Genomic DNA, 26,957 nt, shown 5'->3' on the forward strand with positions numbered 1-26,957 from the left:
GCTAATGTGTTCAGGGGTTCTAGGACTGTTCTACAGACAGAGGATAAGTATGAGGCTCATTACCCTCACCTCCAATCAGATGACATTTTTCTCATGGCAGTCCTTGCAAGATGCTGGTGACACAGAAAGATTACTTCTTAGGTCCAGAGAATAAGGGAGAGGAACTGGAGAAAGAGGGAGAAATCTGTAAACCAGTCTGAAGCCAGAAGAAATGAGAGAATTTTCTCTGAGAAAGAAAAAGGAGGCTCTGGATATTTATTTTCTTCATAGATTCTCTGTCTAAACCATACTTTAGCTGTTGTCCTTTGGAGCAATATGCTTCTCAAGAAAGAAGAAACACATGTTTTCAAGATGCTTTTATAATTTGTGATCCACATCTCAATAGTACTCTTTAGACCTTATCGGTACAATTTAACATAAACCCTAGCCAGCATTTTCCTTTTTCTGAGTAGCAATCTTACTTGAACACTTAGCTCATTGTCTTGGAAAATTGTTATGACAGCTCTCTCTCTCCTCCTGATAAAAAGAGAGAGTAGACTATTGGTGAACAAGACATACACTGTCAGATATGTGCTATGTGTCAATAGGTTTTTTCCTCAAATACACTTCTGTGTTTCTAAGGAAAATTCTATTGCAGTGAAGAAAAAAACAATGAAGTTCAAAAAGCATCAATAAACCAATGTTTTTTTAAATCAATGTTTCACAGTTTAATATGCTCATAATTCAGACGGTTGGTTCTAAATCTACCATCATTGAACAATGCTTCACCTAATCATGGTAGAGGAATATTTCATGGTAAGGAGAGAGGAAGAATAAGACCTTAGAATCCAAAGACATACTCCAGTAGTCCAGTTCCCTGGGATACTTGTGTAATTTGGAATACATTCTTTAATCAACAGGAAAACAATGTAGGTTGAGAGCATTTTCAGCTCATTTCCAGATACCTTGATAGGCAAACCCACCTTATGTAATGCTAATCCATGAAAATATGGATTGACATAAGGATTCATTTAAATAACAATCACTCATTCTATAAAATTATTTACTTTGAGTCATTTAAATAGCAAACATTCAATGCCTATGGAAAGCATTAATTCCTTTAAAATTATAAACACTCATGTTCTATAAAGAATTCTTCCAATTTCATTGCTTCTGTGAAAACACAGTTTGGAAATATTTTCAGTTAAGTCAATGGTTTGTTGTCATTTTCTTGTGGGATGACTCCAAGGAAATTTTCCCTTTATGTGGGAGAGAACAGTGAGTATCACAGTGAGAATCACAAATATATGTACTGCCAAAGCGTGCGAGAAGAAGCCCTGCCATTCCCTCATATTGGCATGGCTTCAAATGTAACTGGGATTAGTAGAACAGGAAATTTTGTCAGCTTGTTTTTCTGTCCCACAGAGTGGAATTTGACAATTCTGCAGTTATGATTACATTGAGGTTTTTGATGGCTCACTGGAGGCTCCTTCATTTGGAAGATTTTGCAGAGATCCCATCCCTGCGCTAACATCACAATCCAGCCAAATGACAGTAGCATTTAAAACTGATAGCAGTATCACAGATAGAAGGTTCTCTGCTTCCTATAATTCCATCCACAAAGGTAAAATACTTTCAGGTCAAATGTTTTGGGTGGAGTAAATCATGCATTGTCTATCTTCTCTTATTTATTAGGTCTGTCACTGGTCGAATTATCCATTACTGATGATTGCACTCCCATTTCATTTGGGACTAAATTTGGGAACTAGAGAATCCCTTTCATTTTCCATGTACTTGTTACCCTTCCCAAGCTACATCTCCTCAGTCAAAATGGAGCAGAGGGTTGGAATAATCATGAAATAATTCACCTACTGATATACCTTGATAGACCCTTCCCTAACCTTCCTGAAGAAGAGTTGTCCCCAATCACTAAACATGAAAATAGATAAAAACTCAACAAACTCAGATGCTCTCAATGTGTTTTCCAGAGGGTTCCTTGAGGTTGGTGAGCAGCCACAGAAGATGTGAAAGGCAAGTAGAAATCTACCATGTTAGAAAATGGGGGACCGTTTGTGATGATGGTTGGGACCTAAATGATGCTCAGGTGGTTTGCAGACAGCTGGGCTGTGGGAAAGCTATTTCTTTGCTGGGAAATGCCTATTGTGGAGAAGGCTCAGGACCCATCGCAATGGATGATGTACAATGTACAGGGAATGAATACCATCTGTGGGAGTGTCCCCACAGAGGCTGGTTCTCCCACAATTGTAACCACTATGAAGATGCTGGTGTCATTTGCTCAGGTATCATCTTTTAACTACCATCTTCTCCATCTCTGAATTGAAATAATATTCCCACATATTTATGAAGATCAAAAATTTGATAGAGAAATATAAAGTCTTATACTTGGGTCTAAAAAATTAACTTCAGGTAGTTAACGGCCAGGTAGCACAGCGAGTAGGAGCACCGGCTCCAGTGTTGAGAAGACCTGGAGATCGAATCCCGGGCTCAGACACTTAGCACCCACCCAGAAACACCTGGCCGTGTAACCTTGAGCAAGTTACTTAACCCTGATTGCTTTAAAAAAAAATTAAAAATTAACTTCACAAATACAAGATGGTTAAACATCAATTCAACTATGAAAAAAAAATCTGGGAGTCTTACTGGACTTTAAGCTCAATGTGAGCCAATAACATAAGAAGGCAGACCAAAAAAATGGTAATACAATTTTGGATTCCACAAAGAAATACATAACTTACGGTAATAAGAAGGGAATAGTCCTGCAGGTTTCTGCACTGTTCAGGCCACATATGGAAAACTGCATTCACTCTGAGCATTCAATTTAGGAAGGATATTGACAAGCTAGAAGGTCAATCAGAACGATGGCAAAACTCCAATTCATATCAAATGAAGACCAATTAAAAGAAATGGTGGTGTTTAACCTAGAGAACGCTAAGAGATGGCACAATAGCTGTCTTCAGTATTTGAAAGACCATCATGTAGATGAGGTTAAGATTTGTTCTATTTGGTTTCACAGGGCAGAGCCAGCAAAAATGGGCAGATGTCTTAAAGAGATAAAGTTAGATGTAAAGTAGGGAAAACTCCTTTCCAGAAATGGAAGGGCTACTTTTGAAGGCAGTGGGTTCTATCACTGGAAGCCCTCAAGCCAAGGGGACATGAGTATTTATCAAGTGGGTTATAGTTGGAGTTCTTTGGGGGATATGGGTTAGATTAAATGACTTCTAAAATCACTACAAATGATATCAAATAGTTTGATGTTTTCCAAATACCAAAATCTGTGATTTTGTGAATTTGGTTTTACAAGGAAGCAAATGGAATATATAATTGAAGTTGGATTAAGAAGATTCTGGGGACCAGATATTACTAATACCTTATCATGGGAGAATGAGCTATTCCACATAAGTGAATTCTCCATATAATTGAATCTTCCTCCTTCAAGTGTCCCATTCCTATTTAAATTTAAACATTTGGAAGAAAAAATATTTTGAAACATTTTTACTCACTCTCTTTTCATCTTAGAAGGAGGGTATTGAACATAATTTCAACATTTTTAAAGATTCAGTAATCATAATCAATAGCCATACTCATAAATTTCAGTGAGTATAATCAGAGACAGCCTCAGGAGAGATTGTAATAATATATGGGTCTGTTTGCCCCAGAATTAAATAGTCTCATAATCCTGAAAACCAGTAGAGAATTCCTCACCACAAAGTCACATTATCTTGCCCTGTAGTCCATGGTTTAGTGAGCAGGGATGGGGAACTTTCAGCTTCAAGGTCACATGTTGCCCTCTAGGCCCTCAAGTTTGGTACTTTGGTTGAATCCAAATTTCACAGAACAGAGTTCCCCACCCCTGGTTAGAGACTGATTACACTATATAAATACACATCAAACTCCAGCATATTGCCTCTGTCCTCTATCTGATCTGGGAGGACAGCAATGTAAAGGCAAGAGCACAGGACTAGTTGTGAAGATTTGGATTCTTGTCCTGGATTTAATACTAACTAGCTTCTTCACACTGGGGCAAGTCATTAAACATTTCTAGGCTTGACTTATCTGCAAAATGGGGGCAATTCCTGCTTTCCATACCTAATAGGGGTTATTGGGAAGGTGAAATAGATGTGAACACACTTTGGGAAGAGTAATGCTTCACTCATTGTCTCTTCCCCTTCACAAGTAGTACTCAAAAGGAAGTAATGGGATGTTCTGATGCATCGTGTACTCTCAGCTGTTAATCCTAAGGAGAGAGCTTCAGCCAACAGCTGTCCATCACCATGCTCCTGTAGTACTCAAAACTTCATTATTTCTGTTCTCATTCCAGATACCACCACCTTGAGACTGGTAGCTTCCTCCAATAGATGTAAAGGTCATGTGGAAGCTTACCATGAAGGACAGTGAGGGACAGTTTGTGATGGCAACTGGGATCTGCAGGATGTCCAGGTGGTCTGCAGACAACTGGGCTGTGGGACAGCTATTTCTGCCCCAGAAAATGCGTATTTTGGTCAAGGCTCATTTCCCTATATGATGTCCAGTGTACAGGGAATGAAGACAACCTGAGGATGTGTTCTCACAAAGACTGGTTCTCCCATAATTGCAGTCACCTCAACGATGCCAGTGTTATCTGCTCCAAGATCATGTAATTGTTTTTTTTTTAACCACAATCTAAGAAATCAATACAAAGAAAGATTATATTACATGGAAATACTGCTGTGGTCAATTACTAAAAATTATATCCTTAGTACTTAAAAGGGTGGGGGAGGAGAAGAGGGGGAGGCAGCTAGGTGGCACTGTGGATAGAGTGATGGACCTGGAGTCAGGAAGATTCATCTTCATGAGCTCAAATCTAGCCTCAGACACTAGCTGAGCAAGTCACTTAACTCTGTTTGCCTCAGTTTTCTCATCTGGAAAATTAGAGAAAGACATGGCAAATCATTCTAGTATCTTAGCCAAGAAAACCCCAAATGGGGTCATGAAAACTTGGACATGACTAAACAACAATGATTAGCTGGGAGAAGGCTCATCTTTCCTAGTTATTTTCCTAGTTAGTTTCCCCTGCCTCATGACAAGTCCTCCCCTAGGTTCACGCATTTGTGAGACCTTTATAATCTTTGTTGTGACTGATCTCAGTGAGTATGAGCACATCAAAGTCCTGTTTTCTCAGCTTGGATTAGATACTATTTTTTTTAATTTGGCCCACAAAGAGTCCTTTCCTAGACTTCAGTGCTTCCCCAACCTGAAAGGCACCTTCATTCTCATAGGACCAAAGGATCACAAAATCAGCGTTGGAAAGGACCCCAGAGGTCATCTGTTTAGTTCCCCTTATTTTACAGAGAAGGAAACTGAGACTCAAGGACTTTAAGTGACTTGCTTCATTTCTCAGAGGCAGCAAACATCAGAGGTGAGATTTAAACCCAAGTCCTGGATGTTTCAATAGCTGTAACTTCGACACTCTCCCACCCTTGACCCATTCTTCTCTTTCTTCACTGATTTTCCTGATACAAATTCACTAACCAGATACAACAGCCAGTTCTATCCTCCTTGTGAGGTTAGCATTTCTATCTTCTGCTTTAGACTGGCACCCAGGCTTTGTCTTCTCTGGAGTTCATGTGATTGGAGACCAAGGAGGCATAGGCTTCTATGATCTTCCTTCCTGAGTTTGCCCTCCAAATGAAGCTCCCAATATGAGTATCCTAGGGAAACTCTTCTTAGGGTTTTTTTTGCCTGATTGATTAAAATTCATACCTTTGTAAACTTCTCAAGCCTCTTCTCTTGCCCTTACTTGTCAAGAAAAATCCTATCCCTAAATCCTCTAAGACTAACTTTCCTCCAATCCAAGAACTGCACAGAAGATGGGAGCTATGATGTTTCTTTGACAACCATTTTAAATTACTGACAGTCCCCAGCTTTCTCTCTAATCACTGAATATGGGGGAAGAGACAAAGAAGGAGTACTAAATGTGGAATCAGAAGTCGTGGGTTCAGTCTTAACTCTTCCACTTGTGTGGTCATAGGTAAGCCACTAAAACACTCTAGTCCTCAGTTTATTCACCTGAAAGTTGAAGGGTTTGGATTAGATGACATCTAAGGGCCCTTCTAGTCCTAAAGTCTATGATCCTATAAGTCCATGCTTCCTAGATTCCTTTGGCTCCCCACTCAACAGCAGAATTAATATTGAAAAAAAAAACATATCCTGTGTTCACGGCACCAGGGACAGCTCCACCCATTTTCTGGATCATGGCTAGATTTCTAAAGTAATTAATAAAAGACTATCCCCTCCATGGACATGTATCCCAAGTCTCTAACCATTAGTATAGTTGTAATTTTTCATGATTAGCACCATTCTTTATCTATGCACAAAATATGCATCCATCTGCATTCTTGTATGTTTCAGTTTAAATCACTATGGCATCTTTTAAATGGTCTTCACTTGATTTTCATATAGAAATAAAATATTCTATTGTTCACCCATACCCACTTAGCATCATCCTTACCTGGAGGAGAAGAGTGCCCTAGCAGAAAAAAAGCAAGTACTCCCATATCATGACACAATAGACAAAGTACTGAACCAGGAGTGAGGAAATTTGGGTTCAAATCTTTACTGTGCCACCTTGGTAGATCACTCAACCACCCTCATCTTTATGGTTCTCATTCTTAAAATTAGACCTTGGTCATGCACAAAAGATTCTAGAGGCAAGGGCTTCATGTGAGGGGACCCAAATGATACAAGCAGCTTAAGATGGAGAGGTAACATGCCTAGATTTGGGAAGCTCCATCTCAGTGGAAACAGAAAGTAGAGGGGCATGCTTCAACCTCCCCTCTTTTTTTCCCTTTGGCACTGGGCCAAGGATATCATGCAGGAGCACACATGCCCAGGAGGATGGTACTGTGCCTGCCACCTCTGCTGCTAGGCTATGCCAAAACAAGAATAAAGAAAAAGGGGTGGCTCAGTGGCGCAGTGAATAGAGCATCGGCTCTGGAGTCAGGAGGACCTGAGTTCAAATCCAGCCTCAGACACTTAACACTTACTAGCCACAAGACCTTGGGCAAGTCACTTAACCCCAATTGCTCTGCCTTCCTCCTCCAAAAAGCAAATTTTAAAAAGAAAGAACAAAAAGTTGCAATGGATGAACTTGCCAACTTGAAGAAAAATGGAACATGTTGAAAGACTAGGAAAAAACACACCAAGGAAACAGAAAACTAAGAAAGATAGTCAGACTTTCCTAATGGGCAGGGAAAGGCTCTGAAACCTAACTGTGTAAAATGCATGAATTCTATTCCCAGTCAGTATTCTTTCTCACTGCCCTGAGAGTCCAGAGGAAGCTTGTGCTCCATCCCACAGTTTGGAGAAGTTGAAGCCAGTGGCTTCACAAGAAGTGTGATAATGAGGACAGCAGAAAGTAGATTTCTTTTTCTTAATGAAAATGTCATCCCCTTTCTAAATTCTCTACCCATTTTGAAAAAAGCAGACTTGACCTTGCCTCCACAAAGTTAATGAGAAGTTGGTTTTGCCTATGGAAACTTTGGAATTCAGTCTTAAAGAGTTTGCTGTTCTGCTAAAAGACGAAATGCAGTTTGGATCTAATATTGCACAAATGACAATCAATGACCACTAGGCTTCCAAAAAGCATAGCCGCCTCCAAGGGATCACCATAGAATTGCACCTGTTTATTCATTTATTGAGGGGACTGGTTCACCACAGTCCCTTCCCGACCAAACAACTGTGGAGAGAAAGAAAAGGGGAAAGGTGACAAGAGGAAAGAGAAGGGAAACAGAGAGTAGAGAAGGAATAATAGAAAGAAGAGAGGACTTCAGGAAAGGAAGAAAATAAAGGACAGCGAAGGAAGATGCTGTGGGCCAGGACCCTGGTATTACTGGAGAAGCTTGAGTTCACCACCAATGACCCAACAGCACCAATTGGGCTAATGTGAGTGATGCGATGGAGCAGACCTGGGGCCATTTGAGTTATCTTTGTGCACCAGGCAGTTGATTTGGGACCCAATGGAGGGAAGTTTGGATGAGGAAAATCCAAAAGGTGTTTTGAGGACATTATCAGAGAGTTCCTGAGATGCCAGGGGGCCTCGTTGATGCTTGCTTTTGCTTTCTCTACTGATAGCTTTTAGTTCCTTTTATCTTCCTAAGAACCGCTTGTTAACCACCTCGGAGACTGATTTTACCTGGGGGTATTTTAAATGTTTTAATTAAAGAGATTATTTCTTTGAACCCTCAGATTCTGAGTGATCCACTGCACCAAATGTGGAACCACAATAAGGACAGAGAAAAAGCATGAAAATATGAGATGAGGATGCAACATTGGGGTCCAGTGACACAATAGGAATCACAGATCAGGGGAAGAGTACACAGAAAGTCTTCATTTCATTCAGAGTCCCTGCTGCTCCTTTTATCTAAGAACCTTTAAAAATAGGATCTCCTAATGAATGAAATATGTTCATTGTTCCAATCTGTCCCAAAACCTCACTGTAGAGCTTTGAAGCTTTTCCATTGTGAGGCATGTCTTAATCCAACAGGTAAAGAAAATACAAATGGCTTCTTAGTGGTCTTGAATAGGTCTGTGCCATTTCTTTGGAGAAACAGTGCTTTTTTAAACTTCTGCCTTGACTTTCCAAACATTGAAAATAATAGTTGATTAACCACACTTGTGTAGGTTGTTATTTGCCCCCTGGTGCTGAAGGCCACCACAGGGAGATTAAGTGACAGATGAGTCAGGCTCTTAAGTCACATAACATTCACCAAAAAACTATAATTACCCCATCCTTTGAGTAGCTTTAATAGTTCTGTCTTCAACTTAATTGCTTTGCTATTTGCTCATTTATGGGTTTCAAGTATTTTTTGTTTGGCAATAAGAAGCTATCTGAAACAAGACTATAACCTGAAATTCTAAATAGATTTACCATAATCCCTTTAGTTTGTTTAAGAATTTGTAACTAAGGCACAGGGACATGGCCTTTATCCCAAGGTGCAAAATTTCATAACATGTTGGCAAGACTTGTAATCCTTCAGCAGCAAAAACATAGAGCTTGGCACCTAGAATAATTAGTTACAATAAGACTAGGTAGAATTCTTTCTTCAATTCCTACATTCCCCAAAAGAAAAATGATCAAAGAATGTGAACAAATAGTTTTCAAAATAATTATAAGCTATTAACAACCATGTGAAATAATGATTCAAATCACTAGTAATAAGAGAGATGTAAATCCAAACAACTCAGAGGTTCCTTTTTTTAATTTGATAAGAAAGGTACACATCAGAATAATATAAATAAAACTTTTAAAAAACCACTTTTTGCATAAAGACCTAAATAAGTAAAGAGATATTAATTGTTCATGGTTGGACTATTCCAATATAATAAAAATGGCAATGATACTCTCTCAATTAATGTACTTATTGTGTACAATACCAATGAAACTACCAAAATATTACTTCAGTGAATGAAAAAAGTAATAACAAAAGTCATCTGAGGGATAAAATGTAAAGATTCTCAAAGGAAAAAAATGGAAAAAAAAAAGTGGGAAGGAAGGAGACTTTCGTTCATTACCAGTAGTACTCACAGTACCAATTACAAATTAGCAATCACCAATCTATACTACATTGGCTAAAAAACAGAAAAGTTGATCAGTGGAGTAGATTAGGTAGACAACCTATAGACACAAATGAATGTTGTAATATGGAGTTAAATAAATCCAAATACTAAGGCAAATAAGATAAGGACTCACTATTCCACAGAAACTGCTGGGAAAATGGGAAAACAGTATGGCAAAATTTAGATTTAGAACAGATATCCTACCATATACCACAATAAGTTTAAGTGGATCTATGACCTAGCTACAAAAGGTTATGTCATAAGCAGATTAGGGGAATGAGGGAGAAATATCTTTCCAACTATGGATGGTAGAAGAAATCATGATTAGACAAGGGATAGAAAGGATCACAATAGATAAAGTGGACAGCTTTATTAAGTAAAATGAGAGAATATTTGCCCAAATAAAATTAATCCACCTAAAATTAGAAGAACATAGGTAACTGGAAAAATCTTTGTAACAAATTTCTCCCATAAAGGTCTGATATACAAGATATTTAATAAACTGATTTAAATATGTATGAAGAAGAGTTATTCACCAATAGAGAAATGGTTAAACAACATGAAGAGGTTCTGAAAGAAAGGAACTCTACTTACCAATATCCACATGAAAAAAATGCTCAAAATAATTAATAATTAGAAAATGCTAATTAAAATAATTCTGAGGTTCTACTTTACATCTAGCAGATTGTCAAAGAAGATAAAAAGAGAAAATGGTCTTTGTTGGAGGGACTGCTGCAAGACAGGCACTCTAATGCTGCTCTGTTAGTGGAGCTATGATTTGACCCAGGCATTTTGGAAAGTAATTTGAAACTACATTGAAAAAAGTGACTAAAATTCATACCCTTTAACCCACCAATAATACTACTAGACCTATTCCAAAAAAGATCAAAGAAAGAAGAAAATAACCCATATACAAAATATTTATGGCAGATCTTCTAGTCTTAGGAAAAAACTGAAAATGAAGCCAGAGGTTATCAATCGTGGAATGGTTGAACAAATTACGGTATATAAATGTAAGGGAATATTATTATATCAAAAGAAATAATGAAGGGAATGGTTTCAGAGAAACCTGGAAAGATTTGTATGAACTGATAGAGAGCAAAGTGAACAGAATCAGTACAATTTATACAGTACAATATTGTGAAGAAAAACAACTTTGAAAGATTTAAGTACTTTGATCTATGCAATAACCAATCACAGCACCAGAACACCAATGATGAAGCATTGATCCATTTACCGACAAAAGAGTGATGAACTCAAGGCGCAAAATGAGACAAGGAAAATTTGTGGACTATGTCTATTTGCTTCTAGAATTGTCCTTTTTTTCATTTGTGATAGGTGATATAGGGGGAAAAGAAAATCCTGTGATCATGTTGCCCCCCAAAAAAGAAAAAAGGATCACTGAAATATATTTTTAATGTGCTCAGGAGAAACAGAAGAAAGTTCAGAAGTAAATAAACAAGTTGGACAGTTTAGAAAGTAATATGTTATATTTGTTATTTTTAAAGTATGATAGAGGGGCGGCCAGGTGGCACAGTGAGTAAGAGCACCAGCCCTGGCGTCGGGAGACCCAGGATTGGTTCTGGCCTCAGATACTTGGCACCGACACAAAAAATGACTGGCCGTGTAACCTTGAGCAAGTTACTTAACCCCCATTGCTTTAAAAATAAATAAGCAAATAAATAAAAAACAAAATAAAGTATGATAGAAAGATATACATAGTTTCATGTATAAACATTTCTTTCTCTTCTACTTTGTATATGAAAATGTTCTTTCTTGATATTTTTAAATGCAGAATATTAAAAAATAAAGAAAAACAAGGCAGAATATCTATATGAATCTATTAATTCAGGAGTTGATTGAATAGGCCCAATGAATGAACTGGATCATAGCACTTATCACCTAGTCCAATTCCCATATTTTACAAAGAAAGTCATGAAAGATTCCCAAAGTGAATAAAAGACTTCACCAAAATCAGATAGTAAATAACTGGTCAGGGAATTAATTCATAATAATGGCTTCTGGCTTGAAATCCAAGGCTCTTTTCACTAGAATTCAAAATTCCTTTTCTTTTTTTTTTCTTCAATAAATATTTGATTGATTTGATTCATCAATCCAGGCTTGATGAATGGTACTCTAGACATGGTGGAAGACCTGAGTCAGATGCTGCCTAATGCATTTACTGTGTCACCCAGAGCAAATCACTTAAGTTCCCTCAGTCTCATTTTCCTCAGCTGTAACATAGGGATAATAAAAACATCTACTCACAAAATTGTTGTGAGGATCAAATGTCATAAGGTGTTTTGCAAGCCTTAAAGCACTATTACTGTTAACTAGGAGTGAATTGAAAAGACTTCTTCCCTGAACTAACTGAATCAAATAATCAATTGGGTTTCATATAAGAACTCCAGGTGAAGAATTTGAAAATCACAAGAAACACAAAGATCCAGAAAGCTTCTTCTCCAAGGTGCCAAGGGTCCACGTGCTCTTTTTCCCAATCTATTTCCAGTATCTATTCTTCATTACAGGAAACCTAGAAATATGCATAAGAAAAGATTAAAAATATTCCCACTGCTTTCCAGAAACAGAAAAAAAGTCTCATTTTATCTAATCTCTCCTTTTTCTTAAGGGAATTGTACCAAGGCTAGAATTCTTACCTTCAAATTTGTCCTTAAGGAATTAACTTAAAATGAATCTGAAGACTATAACTGAAGCTTTCGTTTTTCTTTTTTGTTTTTCAGAAAATATCTCTATTTCTCAGCAGCACATGGCACCCTTACAGAAACTGGCCATATGTTGAGGCATAAAGATCTCACCAAAAAGTGTAGAAAGCAGAACAACTGAGCACATTTACTAATTACAATTCAATATAAATTATATTCAATAAAAAGCCCTTAAAGAAAGAATTTAAAAAGAATTGTAGACTAACTAACATAATTGTAAAAAACTGGTGGATTAAAGAAAAAATTATAGAAAAATGTAAAATATCATCACAGAAAATTGCAATAATGAAATATCAAAATGTATGTGACACAGATAAAGCAGTTCTGAGGGAAACATTAATAGCATAAACATGTTCAGCAATAAAAGAGAAAAATAACAAATCAATGAATTTGGCAAGTAATTAAAAAAACTTGAACAGCAAAAAATGCCCAACTAAGTAACAAAGCAGAAATTCTGAAAGTTACAGAGATTGATAAAAAATTTAAAGAAAAATACCATTGAATTGATAAATAAAACTAGATTTTAAAAAAAATAACAAAACTAATAGCTAATTTGAAAAGAGGAAAACCACATTGTATCAAAATGTTAAAAAAAAAACTCACAGTGATTACAGGAGAAATAAATTACCAAGGAATTATTCTTCCCGATTATATGCTAACAAAACTTATAACATAGAAAAAATGCATAAAAATTTACAAAAATATAAATATTCAGATTAACAAAACAAGAAATATACCATTTAAATAACCAGAAGTTGAGCCAGTGATCTCTCAAAAGAAAAAAAAAATTCCAGGAAAAAACAGATTTATAAGTGAATTACATCAAACATTAAAAGAACAACTAATTATAATGTAAATTATTTGCAATAATTACAAAGAGGGGCAATCCTCTAATTTGTTTTTTTTTATAATTGCTTTATATCTAAAGCAGGGAGGGACAAAATAGATAAAGTAATGAACACTGAAGCAAAATTTTAAATAATATTAGCAAATACGTAACCATAACATTTTAGAAAGATTATATACTATGACCAGGTCATTTTTATATAAGAAGTGGAGGGTCAGTTCAAAATAAGGAAGAAAATAAATATAACAAGTCATGTAAATACTATAAATAATAAAATCCATATTATTGTTAAATAGATTTTGAAATGGCTATCCAAAAATCCAACACTCATTTCTATTGAAAATTCTCAAAAGTGTAGGAATAAATAGGCCTTTTTTAAATATAGCAAATGATCTCTAAGTTCAAAATAAATTTTTATATGAATGGGGAAAAGTTAAAGATCTTTCCAATAAAATCAGGAGTAAAGTAAGAATGCCAATTATCACCACTGCTACTGAACGTAGTGCTAGAAATGCTAACTGTAGCAATGACAAGAAAGAGTAATGAGAAGAAGAAATATATGAAAGAGGAAACAAAACAATAACTTTTGTAGATATGATGGTATAATTACATAATTCTAGAGAGTCAAGTAAAAAAAATTATTGAAATACTTATTAATCCAGCAAAGTTGTAGGATACAAAATAAATCTACCTAAACTATCACCATTTTTAAAAATAAAGCTAACAAAACCTACTAAGGAAAAGCTAAAAAGAGAAATTCCATACAAAACAACTACAGAAGGTATAAAATATTGCAGTGTATCTACAAAGATTCACCCAGCGGCTATATGAATTCAACTATTTTTAAAATTTTTAATATGAATTCACCTATTAAACAATCTTTGCAGAAATAAAAAAAATCCAAATAACTTCAGAAACTTTAATTGTTCCTGCTCAAATAACTATAATAAAATAATAATATTATCTTAGTTAATTTACTTATTAAATTATATAGTGATCAAACTACCAAAAATATTTTATAGAACTACAAAAATAATAAAAAAAAGTTCATATGAAGAAACAAAAAGTCAGGAATCTCAAGGGTTATAAAAAAAATGGGAAAGAGGAGTATCTATCAGAACCAGAGCTAAAACTATACCCAAAAAAGCAGTTGTCATTGAAAATGACTTTTAGTGGTTAAAAATTAGAGTGGTCAAACAGTGGAACAGTTTAATTGCACAACATGACAAAGCAAACAAACACAGCAACATAATTTTTGATAAACCCAAAGATTTCAGTTACTGAAGGGGGCGGAGCCAAGATGGCGGAGTAGAAACAGGACTTCCATGTGACTCCCACTTCCACCTCCTCCAATACACATAAAAATGACTCTAAACAAATGTTAGAGCTACAGAACCCACAAAGTGACAGAGAGAAACTAACTTCCTGCTGAAGACAAGCTAGAAAGTCGGCAGGAAGGTACCTTAGAAGCACTCTGGGAGGAAAGCCCAGCCCGGGGTGAGCCTGAGGTTTTGGCCTCAGGGCACTCCAACCAGCTATGGCTAGAGGGACATTGGGAGAGAACATCACCAGCAGCTGTGGTGGTTTCCAGAATTATCAACCCATAAATGTCAAAGACAAAGTGAAAGGTCAGTGGAATTTGGGAACAGGGAGTCCCAGAGTGTGGTCCAGTCTCTGCTCAGGGAGGGAGAAGTGGCAGAGGTGCAGTGGCCAGCACTGTGTGGCTGATTCAGGGCTCGTGGCATGCAAATTGTAAAGGGACCAAGCAACCAGTCAGAAGAGCAACCACTCTTGCTTTAACCTGCTTGGATCTGATTCCCTGTCCTGGGTGGAGGTCCTGGGGTGTGTGATCAGTGTATAGGCTTCAGAGAGGGCACCCAACTAATAGCTCCAGCATCTGAGAAAACCCCAGCAATTTGGGACACAGCTCCCCTTTCTGGAAGCAGAGTTCTACTGTGGCAAAAAGCTCAAAAGTCAAGTAATTGAGTGGCAACATGAGCAAGCAAAGGAAGCAAAGCAAGCAGAGTAATCCAAATTTGTACTCCTTTTTTGGGGACAAAAAGGATCAAAGCATGGAACAGGAGGAAGACAGAATAGTCAGAACTCCTGCACCAAAAGCTTCCAAGAAAAATATGACCTGGTTACAGGCCATAGAGGAGCATAAGAAAGATTTTGAAAACTAAATAAGAGAAGTGGAGGAAAAGAAGTGAAATGGGAATGATGAAATTGGGAAGAGAAATGAGAATGATGAAAGAAAATCATGAAAAGACAGTAAACAACATTACTGAAGAAAATAACACCTTAAAAAATAGACTAGCTCAAATGGCAAAAGAGGCTCAAAAAGCCAATGAGGAGAAGAATGCCTTAAAAAGCCAAATTTGTCAGAAGGAAAAAGAATCTCAAAAGCTCACTGAAGAGAATCATTCCTTCAGAATTAGATTGTAGCAAATAGAAGCTAGCAACTTTATGAGAAATCAAAATACTCTTAAACAGATCCAAAAAAAAATAAAAACACAGGAGGCAATGTGAAATATCTCACTGGAAAAACCACTGACCTGGAAAATAGATCCAGGAGAAATAATTTAAAAATTATTGGACTACCTGAAAGCCATGATCAAAAAAAGAACCTAGAAATCATCCTTCAAGAAATTCTCAAGGAAAATTGCCCTGATGTTTTAGAACCAGGGGGCAAAATAGAGGTGGAAAGAATCCACTGATCACCTCCTGAAAAAGATCCCCAAAAGAAAAATCCTAGGAATATTATAGCCAGGTTCCAGAGTTCCCAGATCAAGGAGAAAATATTAAAAGCAGCCAGGAAGAAATAATTTGAATATTGTGGAAACACCATCAGGATAACACAGGATCTGGAATCTTCTACACTGAGTGATCTAAGGGCTTGGAATATGATGTTCCAGAGGTCAAAGGAGGTGGGATTAAAACCAAGAATCACCTACCCAGAAAAACTGAGTATCATATTTCAGGAGAAAATATGATCATTCAATGGAATAGAGGACTTTCAAGCATTCATGATGAAAAAACCAGAGCTGAATAGAAAATTTGACATTCAGATACAAGAAGCAAGAGAAGCTTGAGAAGGTAAACAGGGAAAAGAAATCATAAGGAACTTATCAAATTTGAACTATTTACATTCCTACATGGAAAAAAGATAATTATAACTTATGAAACTTTTCTCAGTATGAGAATAGTTGAAGGGAATAGAAACATATATGTGTGTATACATGCATATATGTCTATATAGGAGGGCATATGGGTGTATGAATACATATGTGAATGTGTGTATATATGTGGAGAAGTATACATAGACAGAGGACACAGGACCAATTGAATAGGAAGGGATCATACTTAAAAGGTGAAATTGAGAGGTGAGAGAGGAATACAATGAGAGGAGACAGGAAGAGACAGAATGTGGTCAATTAACTCAATAGAAGAGACAAGGGAAAACAGTTACAATGGAGGGGAAGAACAGAAAGGCAAAAGGAAATGAGTCAACCTTACTCTCATTGAATTTGCCTTAGGGAGGCAATGATATACACACTAAACAGGGTATCTCGCCCTACAAGAGAATAGGGGGGAAGGGGATGAGAGGGGGGAGGATGGAGGGGAGGGCAGACTGGGGGGGGGGAGTGGAAGCACACACTTGAAAAGGGACAGGGACCATAGACCATTATCTAATACCATATACCAAAATCAAGTCTAAATGGGTACATGAACTATGTATAAAGGTTGATACTGTAAGCAGTCTCGGAAAACAAGGAATAGTTTACCTGGCAGATTTGTGGAGAGGGAAAGACTTTATAACTAAACAAGAATTAGAGAACATTATAAAATGTAAAATGGATAATTTTGACTACATGAAATTTAAAAGCTTCTGTACAAACAAAGCCAATGTAACCAAGATTAAGAGGGAGGTGGGAAATTGGGAAAGAATCTTTACAACCTATGTCTCTGACAAAGGACTCATTTCTAAAATATACAAAGAATTGAGTCAAATTTATAAGAATACAAGTCATTCCCCAATTGATAAATGGTCAAAAGACATGAACAGGCAATTTTCAGAGAAAAAATTAAAGCTATCTATAAGCACATGAAGAAATGCTCTAAATCACTATTGATTAGAGAAATGCAAATCAAAACAACCCTGAGGTACCACATCTCACCAGTCAGATTGGCTAAGATGACAAAACAGGAAAATGACAAATGCTGGAGAGGATGTGGGCAAATTGGAACACTAATGCATTGCTGGTGCAGTTGTGAAGTGAACCAGCCTTTCTGGAGAGCAATCTGGAATTATGCCCAAAGGGCTATAAATACTTTCATATCCTTTGACCCAGCAATACCACTCCTATGGTTATATCCCAAAGAGATCATAGAAGTGGAAGGAAGACCCATATGTACAAAAATGTTAATAGCAGCTCTTTTGTGGTAGCAAAGAATTGGAAATTAAGGGGGTGCCCATCAATTGGGGAATGGATCAACAAGTTGTGGCATATGCATGTTATGGAATACTATTGTGCTATAAGAAACAAGGAGCAGATGGTCTTCATATTTACCTGGAGAGGCTTATACGAACTGATGCTGAGTGAGAAGAGTAGAACCAGGAGAAATATGTACACAATTACAGACACAACATATGTGTGATGACCAACTTTGATAGACTGGACTCTTCTCAGCAATGCAGTGATATAAGTCAATCCCAAAAGACTCATGATGGAGAGAAATGTGTGCATCCAGAGAAAGAACTAGAAAGAACTGAGTTTATATCCAGATGAAAGCAAAATACCTGATCTTTTTCCTTTTCTTGTTTGATTTTATGTCCTCTTTACCATTTTTCATTCCATCTGATACAATCCGTCCTTATAACCCGACTAATGTATAATGTGAAAGTATTTACAGATCCTATACTTGACTATATGCCACCATGGGGGGAGGGGGGGAGGGGGGCAAAATGTGAAACTCAAGGAATTGTGGAATTGAATCCTGTAAACTAAAAGTAAACAAACAAATTAATATTTTAAAAAATTTAAATAAAAAGAAAAAATAAAAGGGACAGGGTCAAAGTAGAGAATAGAACAAGTGGGGGTGGGATAGGATGGAGGGAAATACAATCTTTCACAATATATCCACTATGGAAATGTTTTGCATAGCTTCACATGTACAACCTATATTGAATTGCTTATCTTCCCAGTAAGGGTGGGTGATGAGGAAGAAAGGGAAAGAATCTGGAATTCAAAGTTTTAAAATCAAATGTTTAAAAATATATACATATTATTATTTTTTTACATGAAACTGGGAAATAAGATATACAGGCACTGGGGCATAGAGATCCATCTTGCTCTACTGGAAAGTTGGAGGAGGAATAAGGGAGGATATAGGAGAGAACAGATTGGGGCAGGGGTTATTCAGTGGAATTGCTGTTTTGGGGTGGTGGGTAGGAGAAAGATGGGAAGAAAATTTTTAACTCAAAATCTTGTGCAAATGAGTGATGTAAACTAAAAATATACATAAAATTTAATTTAAAAAAAAGAAATGAGGAGCAGACCAACTTCATAATAACCTGGAGAGACTTATATAAACTGATGCTGAATAAGGAAAGCAGAACCAGGAGAACTTTGTACACAATTACTGACACATCGTATGTATGAGAACTAACTTTGATAGACTGGGCTCCTCTCAGAAATACAAGGTTAGAAGACAACTACAAAGGACTCAGGATGGAAAGGGATATCCACATCCAGGGAAAGAACTACAGAGTCTGAATGCAGACTGAAGCAAACTACGCGCTCTCTCTCTTTTGTGTTTTGTTTTATTTTGTTTCCTCTTTCACATTGTTCACCCCATTGGTTATAATCCGTCTTTACAACTTGACTAATGTTCAATGTTAAAGTATTTGAAGAGCCTATATTTGATTACATGCTGCCATGCGGGGGGGGGGGGGCAATGAGAGGGGATGAGAGGGAGGGGGAGAAAATTCGAAACTCAAGAGATTTTGGAACTGAATATTGTAGACTAAAAATAAATAAAATGTATACAAAAAAATATTTCAGTTACTGAGGGAAGGAAGTACTCACTATTTGACAAAAAAAAATTCTGGGAAACTAGAGAACAGTCTGGCAAAATTTAGGTTTATACCAACATCTCACTCCAGATGAATACATGGCCTAGATATAAAAGATACATTATAAACAAATTCAAGGAGCAAAGATGAAATTTCCTTTCTGATTGGAGAGGGGAAGAGTTAACAACTAAACCAACAATTAGAGAGGCTTATACAAGATAAAATGGACAATTTTGGTTATGCAAAATTTTAAAGTTTTTTATATAAACAAATCTAATGTAGTAAAATTTAGAAGGGAAACAGGCAAATGGGAAAAAATCTTTCCATCAAGTTTCTCTAATAAAGGCCTTGTATCTAAACTATATAAGAACATGAAATAAATGTATGAAACTAGTAGATATATGGTCAAATGATACAAACAGGCAGTTTTCTAAAGAAGAAACCTAAACTATCAACGATCATTTTTTAAATGTTCTAAATTTCAAATTACTAATAAATTATAATAAAATAATAAATATATAAATAAATAAATATGATAGATAAAAGTAAATAAATTATTATAAATAGAGACACTCAAATTGAAACAACATTGAGGTTCCTCCTTACCTGCATCAGACTAGCTAACATAACAAAAGAGTGTGACAAATGATGGAGGATCTGCAGGAAAAGAGACACACTAAGGTACTAGTGTATTGTCAGTAGAGCTTTGAATTGGTTCAACCAACCTAGAAAGCACTTTGGTATTATAATCAAAAACTACAAAGCCATACATACCCTTTGATCCAACTATACCAACAGTGAGGCCTGTACCATAAAAAAAGATTTAAAAGGAAGAAAGGGACCTGTGGTAAAAACCCTGGTCCTGGAAACTAAGAAACCTAGATTTTAGACCTGACTTTACCAATAACTGACTATGTGAACTTGGACAAGTTCCTCCTCTGGGCCTCATTTTCCTCATCTGAAAAAGAAAATGGAGTAGAATACTTCAAAAGTCCCTTCTAACACTGACATTCTAGGCCTCTAGCTCTTTTTCTCCATGCCTTTTCTCCCTACTCCCATCACTTCAACTTTAGATCCATAGACCACAACTCTGATAAGAACCTGACCTTCTAAGCTACAGAAAGGTTTTTTTTTTATCATTCTGAAATAAGTGAACCAAAGGGCTAAAAAACATTTTGCCCTCGCTTCCTCTGTTTCCACAGTATAGAAACCTTGGATATGTATATATGGATGTTTATGTCTGTGTGCATGTGCAAGAAATATGAGCTTTCCAGGAAAGAAAACACTTTATCACAGTCCAATGACAGAAAAAAAAGCACTGGGCACATCTGTGATTTTCTCACTTGTTCCTGTTGCATTGGTTACTTAAAACTGTCAAGCAGAGATTAATCAAAAAAATTCACATTTGGCATAAATCCCAAGGAGTGTAAATTCAGTGTGTATATAAAGGTGTGCATGACCCAGAGTAATTCACTGACAACATGGAGACATTAGGAAGCCTCTTCCCTCTTGTCCTTCTCATTCTAGAATGCCTGGCAGAAGAGCACTTTGCACAACAAGGTATGAAAAATTAATAATAATCTCATGCTTCCTATTTATGCTATTTTGGGAAGCACCTTCATACATCCTCTTTCTCGGCTGTCCTCAGTAGCAGTGACTGGTGGGTCTTGGTATTAAAGATGGAAGAACATAAATTGATTACATTGCCTGCATTCTCACACACTACGAAGATCATTTTGATTAGAGCTCGATAGGCTGAGAATCTGGATCAGTTCTCTCTATTATATGAGGTTATCACTGAATCTTATTCTTAGAAGAGGAAAGGCTCTTCTTCAGCACCACACAGTCATTGACGACATTATTGATGACAGAGTAGAACATCAAAGAACATGGCCACAGTGACCTACATGGGGCAATGTGGCTTAATACAATCCCAAAATACAGTAGACATATATATATATATATATATATAAGAATATTACTCAACAAATTCTCTGATAATAAATAACCACAATGAGAAATAAACTTAACTTCTCAATTGTTCACAAATGATAAAAATGTTCCCTTTCTATTTTTCAGACAGTAAAACGAGTTGTGGTGGACTCCTTGTCGATTCTAATGGATCATTTACCAGTCCAAACTATCCTGGACACTATCCCAATCTCCTAAACTGCATCTGGGAAATAGAAGTAGGCAATGGTTTCCAAATCAGCCTGCTCATTGATGATCTGCAGTAAGTAAGACCCTAGCTACCTCATAGCATCACCTCCATTCAATAACCAGATATTTATCAGATTGAGCTGCTGTCTAATAATTCAAATTCTGAGTAGTCAGCTTTATAGGACTTTTGTAGATATGAGGTGATGTTTTTCTCATGGGTAGTCCTACCCAGCAAGATGTGAGTGAGAAAAGATGTAAGAGATCTAGGAATGCTGGTTCCCTGGACAACCTAGATAAGATCTACTGTTCTTCATAACAGAAGTAATGGGGAATATTTTCCCCCAAATGACAGAAAAGAACTCTGGATATTTCCTGAATAGATCAACCAGGCAAACAATACATCAGTTGTTGTCCCTTCTACTTCTTTTTTTTTTAAGCAATCAGGGTTAAGTAACTTGCTCAAGGTTACACGGCCAGTTATTTCTGGGTGTGGTGATGAGTGTCTGAGCCCGGGATTCGAATTCCAGATCATCCCAACACTGGAGCCGGTGCTCTTACTCGCTGAGCCACCTGGCCACCCCTAAGCAATTGGGGTTAAGTAACTTGCTCAAGGTTACACGGCCAGGTGTTTCTGGATGGGTGCTAAGTGTCTGAGCCCAGGATTCAATCTCCAGGTCATCCCAACACTGGAGCCAGTGCCACCTGGCCACCCCTGCTCCTTCTACTTCTTGAGAAAGGGGGAAAAATAAGCCTTTACAAGATGTTTTTAGAACCTGGGAACCAAATTTCTAGAATTTTTCTTAAGCCAAATTATAAGTATAAGATAATATGAAGGTCTTTCATGTATTTTCAAACATCAGTCCCATTTGAACACTTAGCCTATCAGTTTAGAAAATAGACATGGCCCATATATGTGGCTTTTGGTTAGACAGGTGGTGGACCCCATATGCAGAATGAGGTATATGGTACCAGATATAGTCAATGTAACAGTTTATTTTGTTTAATTGTATTTCATTGTTCCAAAGGAGGATTCTATTGTATGGGGAATGGTAGGAGAGGAAAGAGGGAAGACAGAAATATGAAATGAGAATATTATTTTTTAAAGTGTTAATAAAACATCTTTTTTAAATGCTTATTTGTGACAGTGTAAACATATTCAGCACTCAGGAGGTAAGCTCTAAATTTGCCATCAGCAGAAAAAAAATCTCTATCTAGTCATGCATGGAAAAATAATTTAATGGAGGGGAGAAAGAGTAAATGTATGTCATCTCCTCTCTTAAAATGTGAGTTCCTTAAGAGACTGTGTTTTTGTCTCTCTTTGTATCCCCAGTACTTAGCAAAGTACCCGACACATAGTAAATGCTTAATAGATGTTTGTTAACCTAAATTTACTCTTAAACGTCCAAAGATATGTTGTGATCTATGCGTTACGTTGGATGTTTTCTTTGAACATCAGGGAATCACTGACGCTTGGGCATTTTCAGCTCATTTCCTAACATTTTGGTAGCATTTTATAGAGATTCTTCTCTAAATCTGCTGCTTATGTAAAGTCACTTGGGGTTGGAGAAATGTTTTCCATTAAACCACAGGTTTCTTATTATTTGTAGTGTAGGATGATTGCCATGAAATTCTTCCTGTCATAAGGGCAAGAGCAATGAGTATCACGAAGCCAAAGTATGCTACAGGAAGTCCCACCATTATCCTACATTCCTCTTTCTGTTCTGCAGGTTGGAATCTGAAGATTTATGTACTTATGACTACATCGAGATTTTTGATGGTTCATTGTATTCTTCTTCATTTGGAAGATTCTGTAAAGGTCCTATTACAACACTGATATCAAGCTCCAATCGAATGACAGTTTTATTTAAAACTGATGGCAGTGTCACAAATCAAGGGTTTTCCGCTTCCTATAGTGAAATCCAGAAAGGTAAGAAATATCCAGGATTAATATTTTGATGCAATTAGTAGTAGAATGACTATTTGTTCTTGCTTTTTTGATCTATCACTGGTCTAGTCAACTATTTTTGTACATTGAGTTCCTTTTTTATTAGGGCTAAATATGGGAAATGGACAATCCCCTTCATTTCCTATGCATAAGCTATCTCCCAAGCCACATTTACTCAGTTGAAGTGAAACAGGGGACTAGAACAATCATAGAATAATTAACTTAATGATATGCTTTTTGGAAATAGCACCCTGCCCAAAATTTCTTAGAAGAATTGCCACTGATCTTTAAAACAGCAATATGGATAGAAATTCAAACAGTATGATCTTGATGTGCTTTCCAGCTGGTTCCTTGATATTGAAAGGTTCCTAGAATAGGTGTGAAGGCTGAGTAGAGATTTATAATATTGGAATATGGGGGACCATTTGTGATGATGACTGGGACCTGAATGACGCTCAGGTAGTCTGCAGACAACTGGGCTATGGGAAAGCTCTTTCTGCCCTGTGAAATGCCTATTTTGGCCAAGGCCCTAAAGTCATCACAATGGATATTGTACAATGTAAAGGAACTGAAGACTATCTTTGGCAGTGTTCCCATAGTGTCTCTCATAACCATGAAGATGCCAGTGTCATCAGCTCAGGTACCCTCTAGTACCTACTGCTTTCTCCTTCTTGGAATAAAATGGTTTCTCCCTAGAGAATGATATATGCACATTTGTAACAACCAACATTTAATACAGATAAATTTAAAGTCTTATAATTGGATTCAAAAAATTGGCTGCAAAAATACAAGATGGAAGAAGCACCATTAAAATGGAAATTTGTCCAAAAAAAAGTCTGGGAGTTTGAGGGGACTCCAAGCTGAATCAACAGTTTAACATAATAGCCCCCCAAAAATTTTTTAAAAGAAACAAATATCATCTTGAACAGTTTCAAAAGAGGTTTAACTTCAAGAATAAGGTACTAATAGTATTGCAGTATGGGGCAGCTAGGGGAGACAGTGGATAGAGTATAAGACCTGATGTCGGAAAGAATTACCTTCCAGAATTCAAATCCAGCCTCAGACACTAGCTGGGCAAGTCACTTAACCCTGTTGGTCTCAGTTTCCTCATCTGTAAGATGAGTTTAAAAAGGAAATGGAGAAACACTCCAATATTTTTGCTGATAAAATCCCAAATAAGATCATGAAGAGTCAAACACAACTGAAAAACGACTGAACAATAAGAAGTATTGCAGAACACCATCCTAGATGATCCACACATGGAGTAACATTTTCAGTTTGGAACAACATAGTTTGGGACAGACATTGATAATATGGATACCAAAGGAGGGCAACCTGAGTAATAAAGGGCCTTGCGTTCATATCATAAGAGCACAAGTTGAAAGAACTAGGGATGTTCAGACTAAAGAGAAGACTCAAGGGGGACATGATTATTTTCTTTATCTACTTAAAAAACTATCAAGTGAAAGAGGACTCAGATCTATTGTTTTGGCCCTAAAGGAAAGAAGAACAATGGACAGAAGATGCAAATTCAGGCTTGATGTAGAAGGGAAAATTACAAACAATCAGAACTTGGCAAAGATGGAGTGGGATGCCTTTCCCTCACTAGAGTCTCATAGCAAAGACTGTATACCCACTAATCCACAATGTTATGGTAGGGACTTTTAGTTGGGAGGGATATGCATTGGTCATAACTCCTAAATTCTATGACTCTGTGAATCAGATATTACCAAAATAGTAAATAATGGGATTAAGAAGATCCTAAGGACCAAATTGGAATAACAAATTATTCTTGTGTAAAAAAGCTATTCCATATAAATGAACTTATGTGAAACAACTTAGTTCTTACCCTTCTTGATCACTCTCTGAACGCGACACTGTTGTCTACTCTATCCTCTCCCCTGGATTCTCTTTCTTCTTTGTATTTTCATTATACTTACTCCTGATTCTCTTCCTACCTGCCTGACTGCTTCTTCTCTTCCTCCTTTTCTGGTTCTTTGCCTATATTATGTCCCTTACCTGTGGGTCTTCCTCAAGGCTCTGTCCTGTGTACTCTATCTTTCTGCATTCTTTCTTGATAACCTCATCATGGGCTTAATTACCATCTTTGTGCAGATGAATGGTAGATTAGTATATCCAACCCCAATCTCCTTCCTGAGCTTCAGTCCCAAATTATCAGATACCTATTGGACGTTTCAAATTGATTGTCACAGAAATATCTCAAACTAGACACGTCCAAAACATAACTCATTGTCTTTTCCCCAAATCCCATCCCTCTTCCAAACTTACATATTCCTGTAAAAGGAACTGACATTTTTCTAGTCTCACAAGTTTATAACTTTGGTACTATCATCTCAATTACCCCAAATATCCAATCATTCAGACAGAAAAATGGATAGAAATTCAAATAATTAGTATGATATTGATGTGTTTTCCAGCTGGTTTCTTGATATTGAAAGTTTCCTAGAATATGTGTGAAGGCTGTTATCAAATCTTATAATTTCTTCCTCCATAACATCTGACTATCTGGCCCCTTCTCTCTATTCCCACAAAACCACAACCTTTCTTGATGGCCTCATTATATCTCTCCTACACTATTACAACTGCTTCTTAATTGCTCTTTCTGCCTTAAATCTCCTCCCCTCCAATCTCTTCTCGGCACAGCTGATACAGTAATTTTCCTTAAGATCTGATGATGTCACTCCCCCCACTCAATAAACTCTAGTGGTTCCCATTGTCTGAAGGATAAAATATCAACTCCTCTGTTTGCTTTGTAAAACTCTCCACGAATATGACTCCAACTTATATATATATATATATATATATATATATATATATATATATATATATACATATATGTATGTATATATATATATATTACTATCCTTACCTCACTCTAAAATTACTACCAAATTGGCTTTCTCTCCTTTCCTCATACATGGCACTCATCCCCATGCCTTTACACAGGCCATCATCCAGGCCAGGAATGCACTATCTCATCATTTCCTTTTCATAGAATAGTAGTAATAATAGTAATACCAGCTAACAATTATATAGGGGTTTAAGAATAGCCAAGCAATTTATACATATTATTATATCCTCATAATCACCCTGCGAGGTAGGTCCTATTATTGTCCCCATTTTAAAGAGGAGAAAATTGAAACTGAGAGGATTGAAGTGATTTGACCACGATCACTCAGGTGGTAAGTGTCCAAGACAGAATGTGAACTCAGATCTTCGTGGTTCCAAGCCCGTTGCTACTCTTTTTGCCATCTAGCTCACCCTCTTCCTTCAAGTTACAATTCAAAAAGTCTTCTACAGGAAGTCTTTCCTGGTTCCCCACCACCAGTGAATAGAGCATCAGCCCTGGAGTCAGGGGGACCTGAGTTCAAATCTGACCTCAAACACTTAACACACAAAATAGTTCAGACTCCTCATTAACATAGACACATGTTTTCTCTACTTCACACTTTGTTTAATGAAAGATGACACTCACTATCTATAAAAGGCTTTTCCTTTCATTTCATAGATCCTTCTGAGAGTTGTGGAGGCTTTCTGTCTGCTTCTGAAGGCTCATTCTCCAGTCCCTCCTACCCAGGAGAGTATCCAAAT

At 36.8% G+C, this 26,957-nt stretch overlaps 2 protein-coding genes across 4 annotated transcripts in view; both read left to right on the forward strand.

Annotated features, from left to right (window-relative positions):
* DMBT1 (deleted in malignant brain tumors 1) overlaps window positions 1-26,957 on the forward strand; it is a 495,581-nt gene that overhangs the window by 439,028 nt on the left and 29,596 nt on the right. Inside the window, 6 exon segments of the mRNA XM_069097407.1 lie at window positions 1,970-2,279; window positions 4,319-4,391; window positions 20,709-20,800; window positions 21,320-21,473; window positions 23,128-23,327; window positions 26,875-26,957. The exon segment at window positions 26,875-26,957 is cut by the window's right edge and continues 56 nt beyond it. Coding sequence (XP_068953508.1) covers window positions 1,970-2,279; window positions 4,319-4,391; window positions 20,709-20,800; window positions 21,320-21,473; window positions 23,128-23,327; window positions 26,875-26,957 — 912 coding nt within the window.
* Window positions 1-26,957, forward strand: part of BUB3 (BUB3 mitotic checkpoint protein) — a 555,213-nt gene that overhangs the window by 153,625 nt on the left and 374,631 nt on the right. The gene's annotated exons all lie outside the window — the stretch shown is intronic.

Source organism: Petaurus breviceps, unplaced genomic scaffold, assembly GCF_028583685.1.
Source record: "Petaurus breviceps papuanus isolate PSGF00001 unplaced genomic scaffold, PetGlider_PUasm1.0 37, whole genome shotgun sequence".
NCBI classification, from domain to species: domain Eukaryota; kingdom Metazoa; phylum Chordata; class Mammalia; order Diprotodontia; family Petauridae; genus Petaurus; species Petaurus breviceps.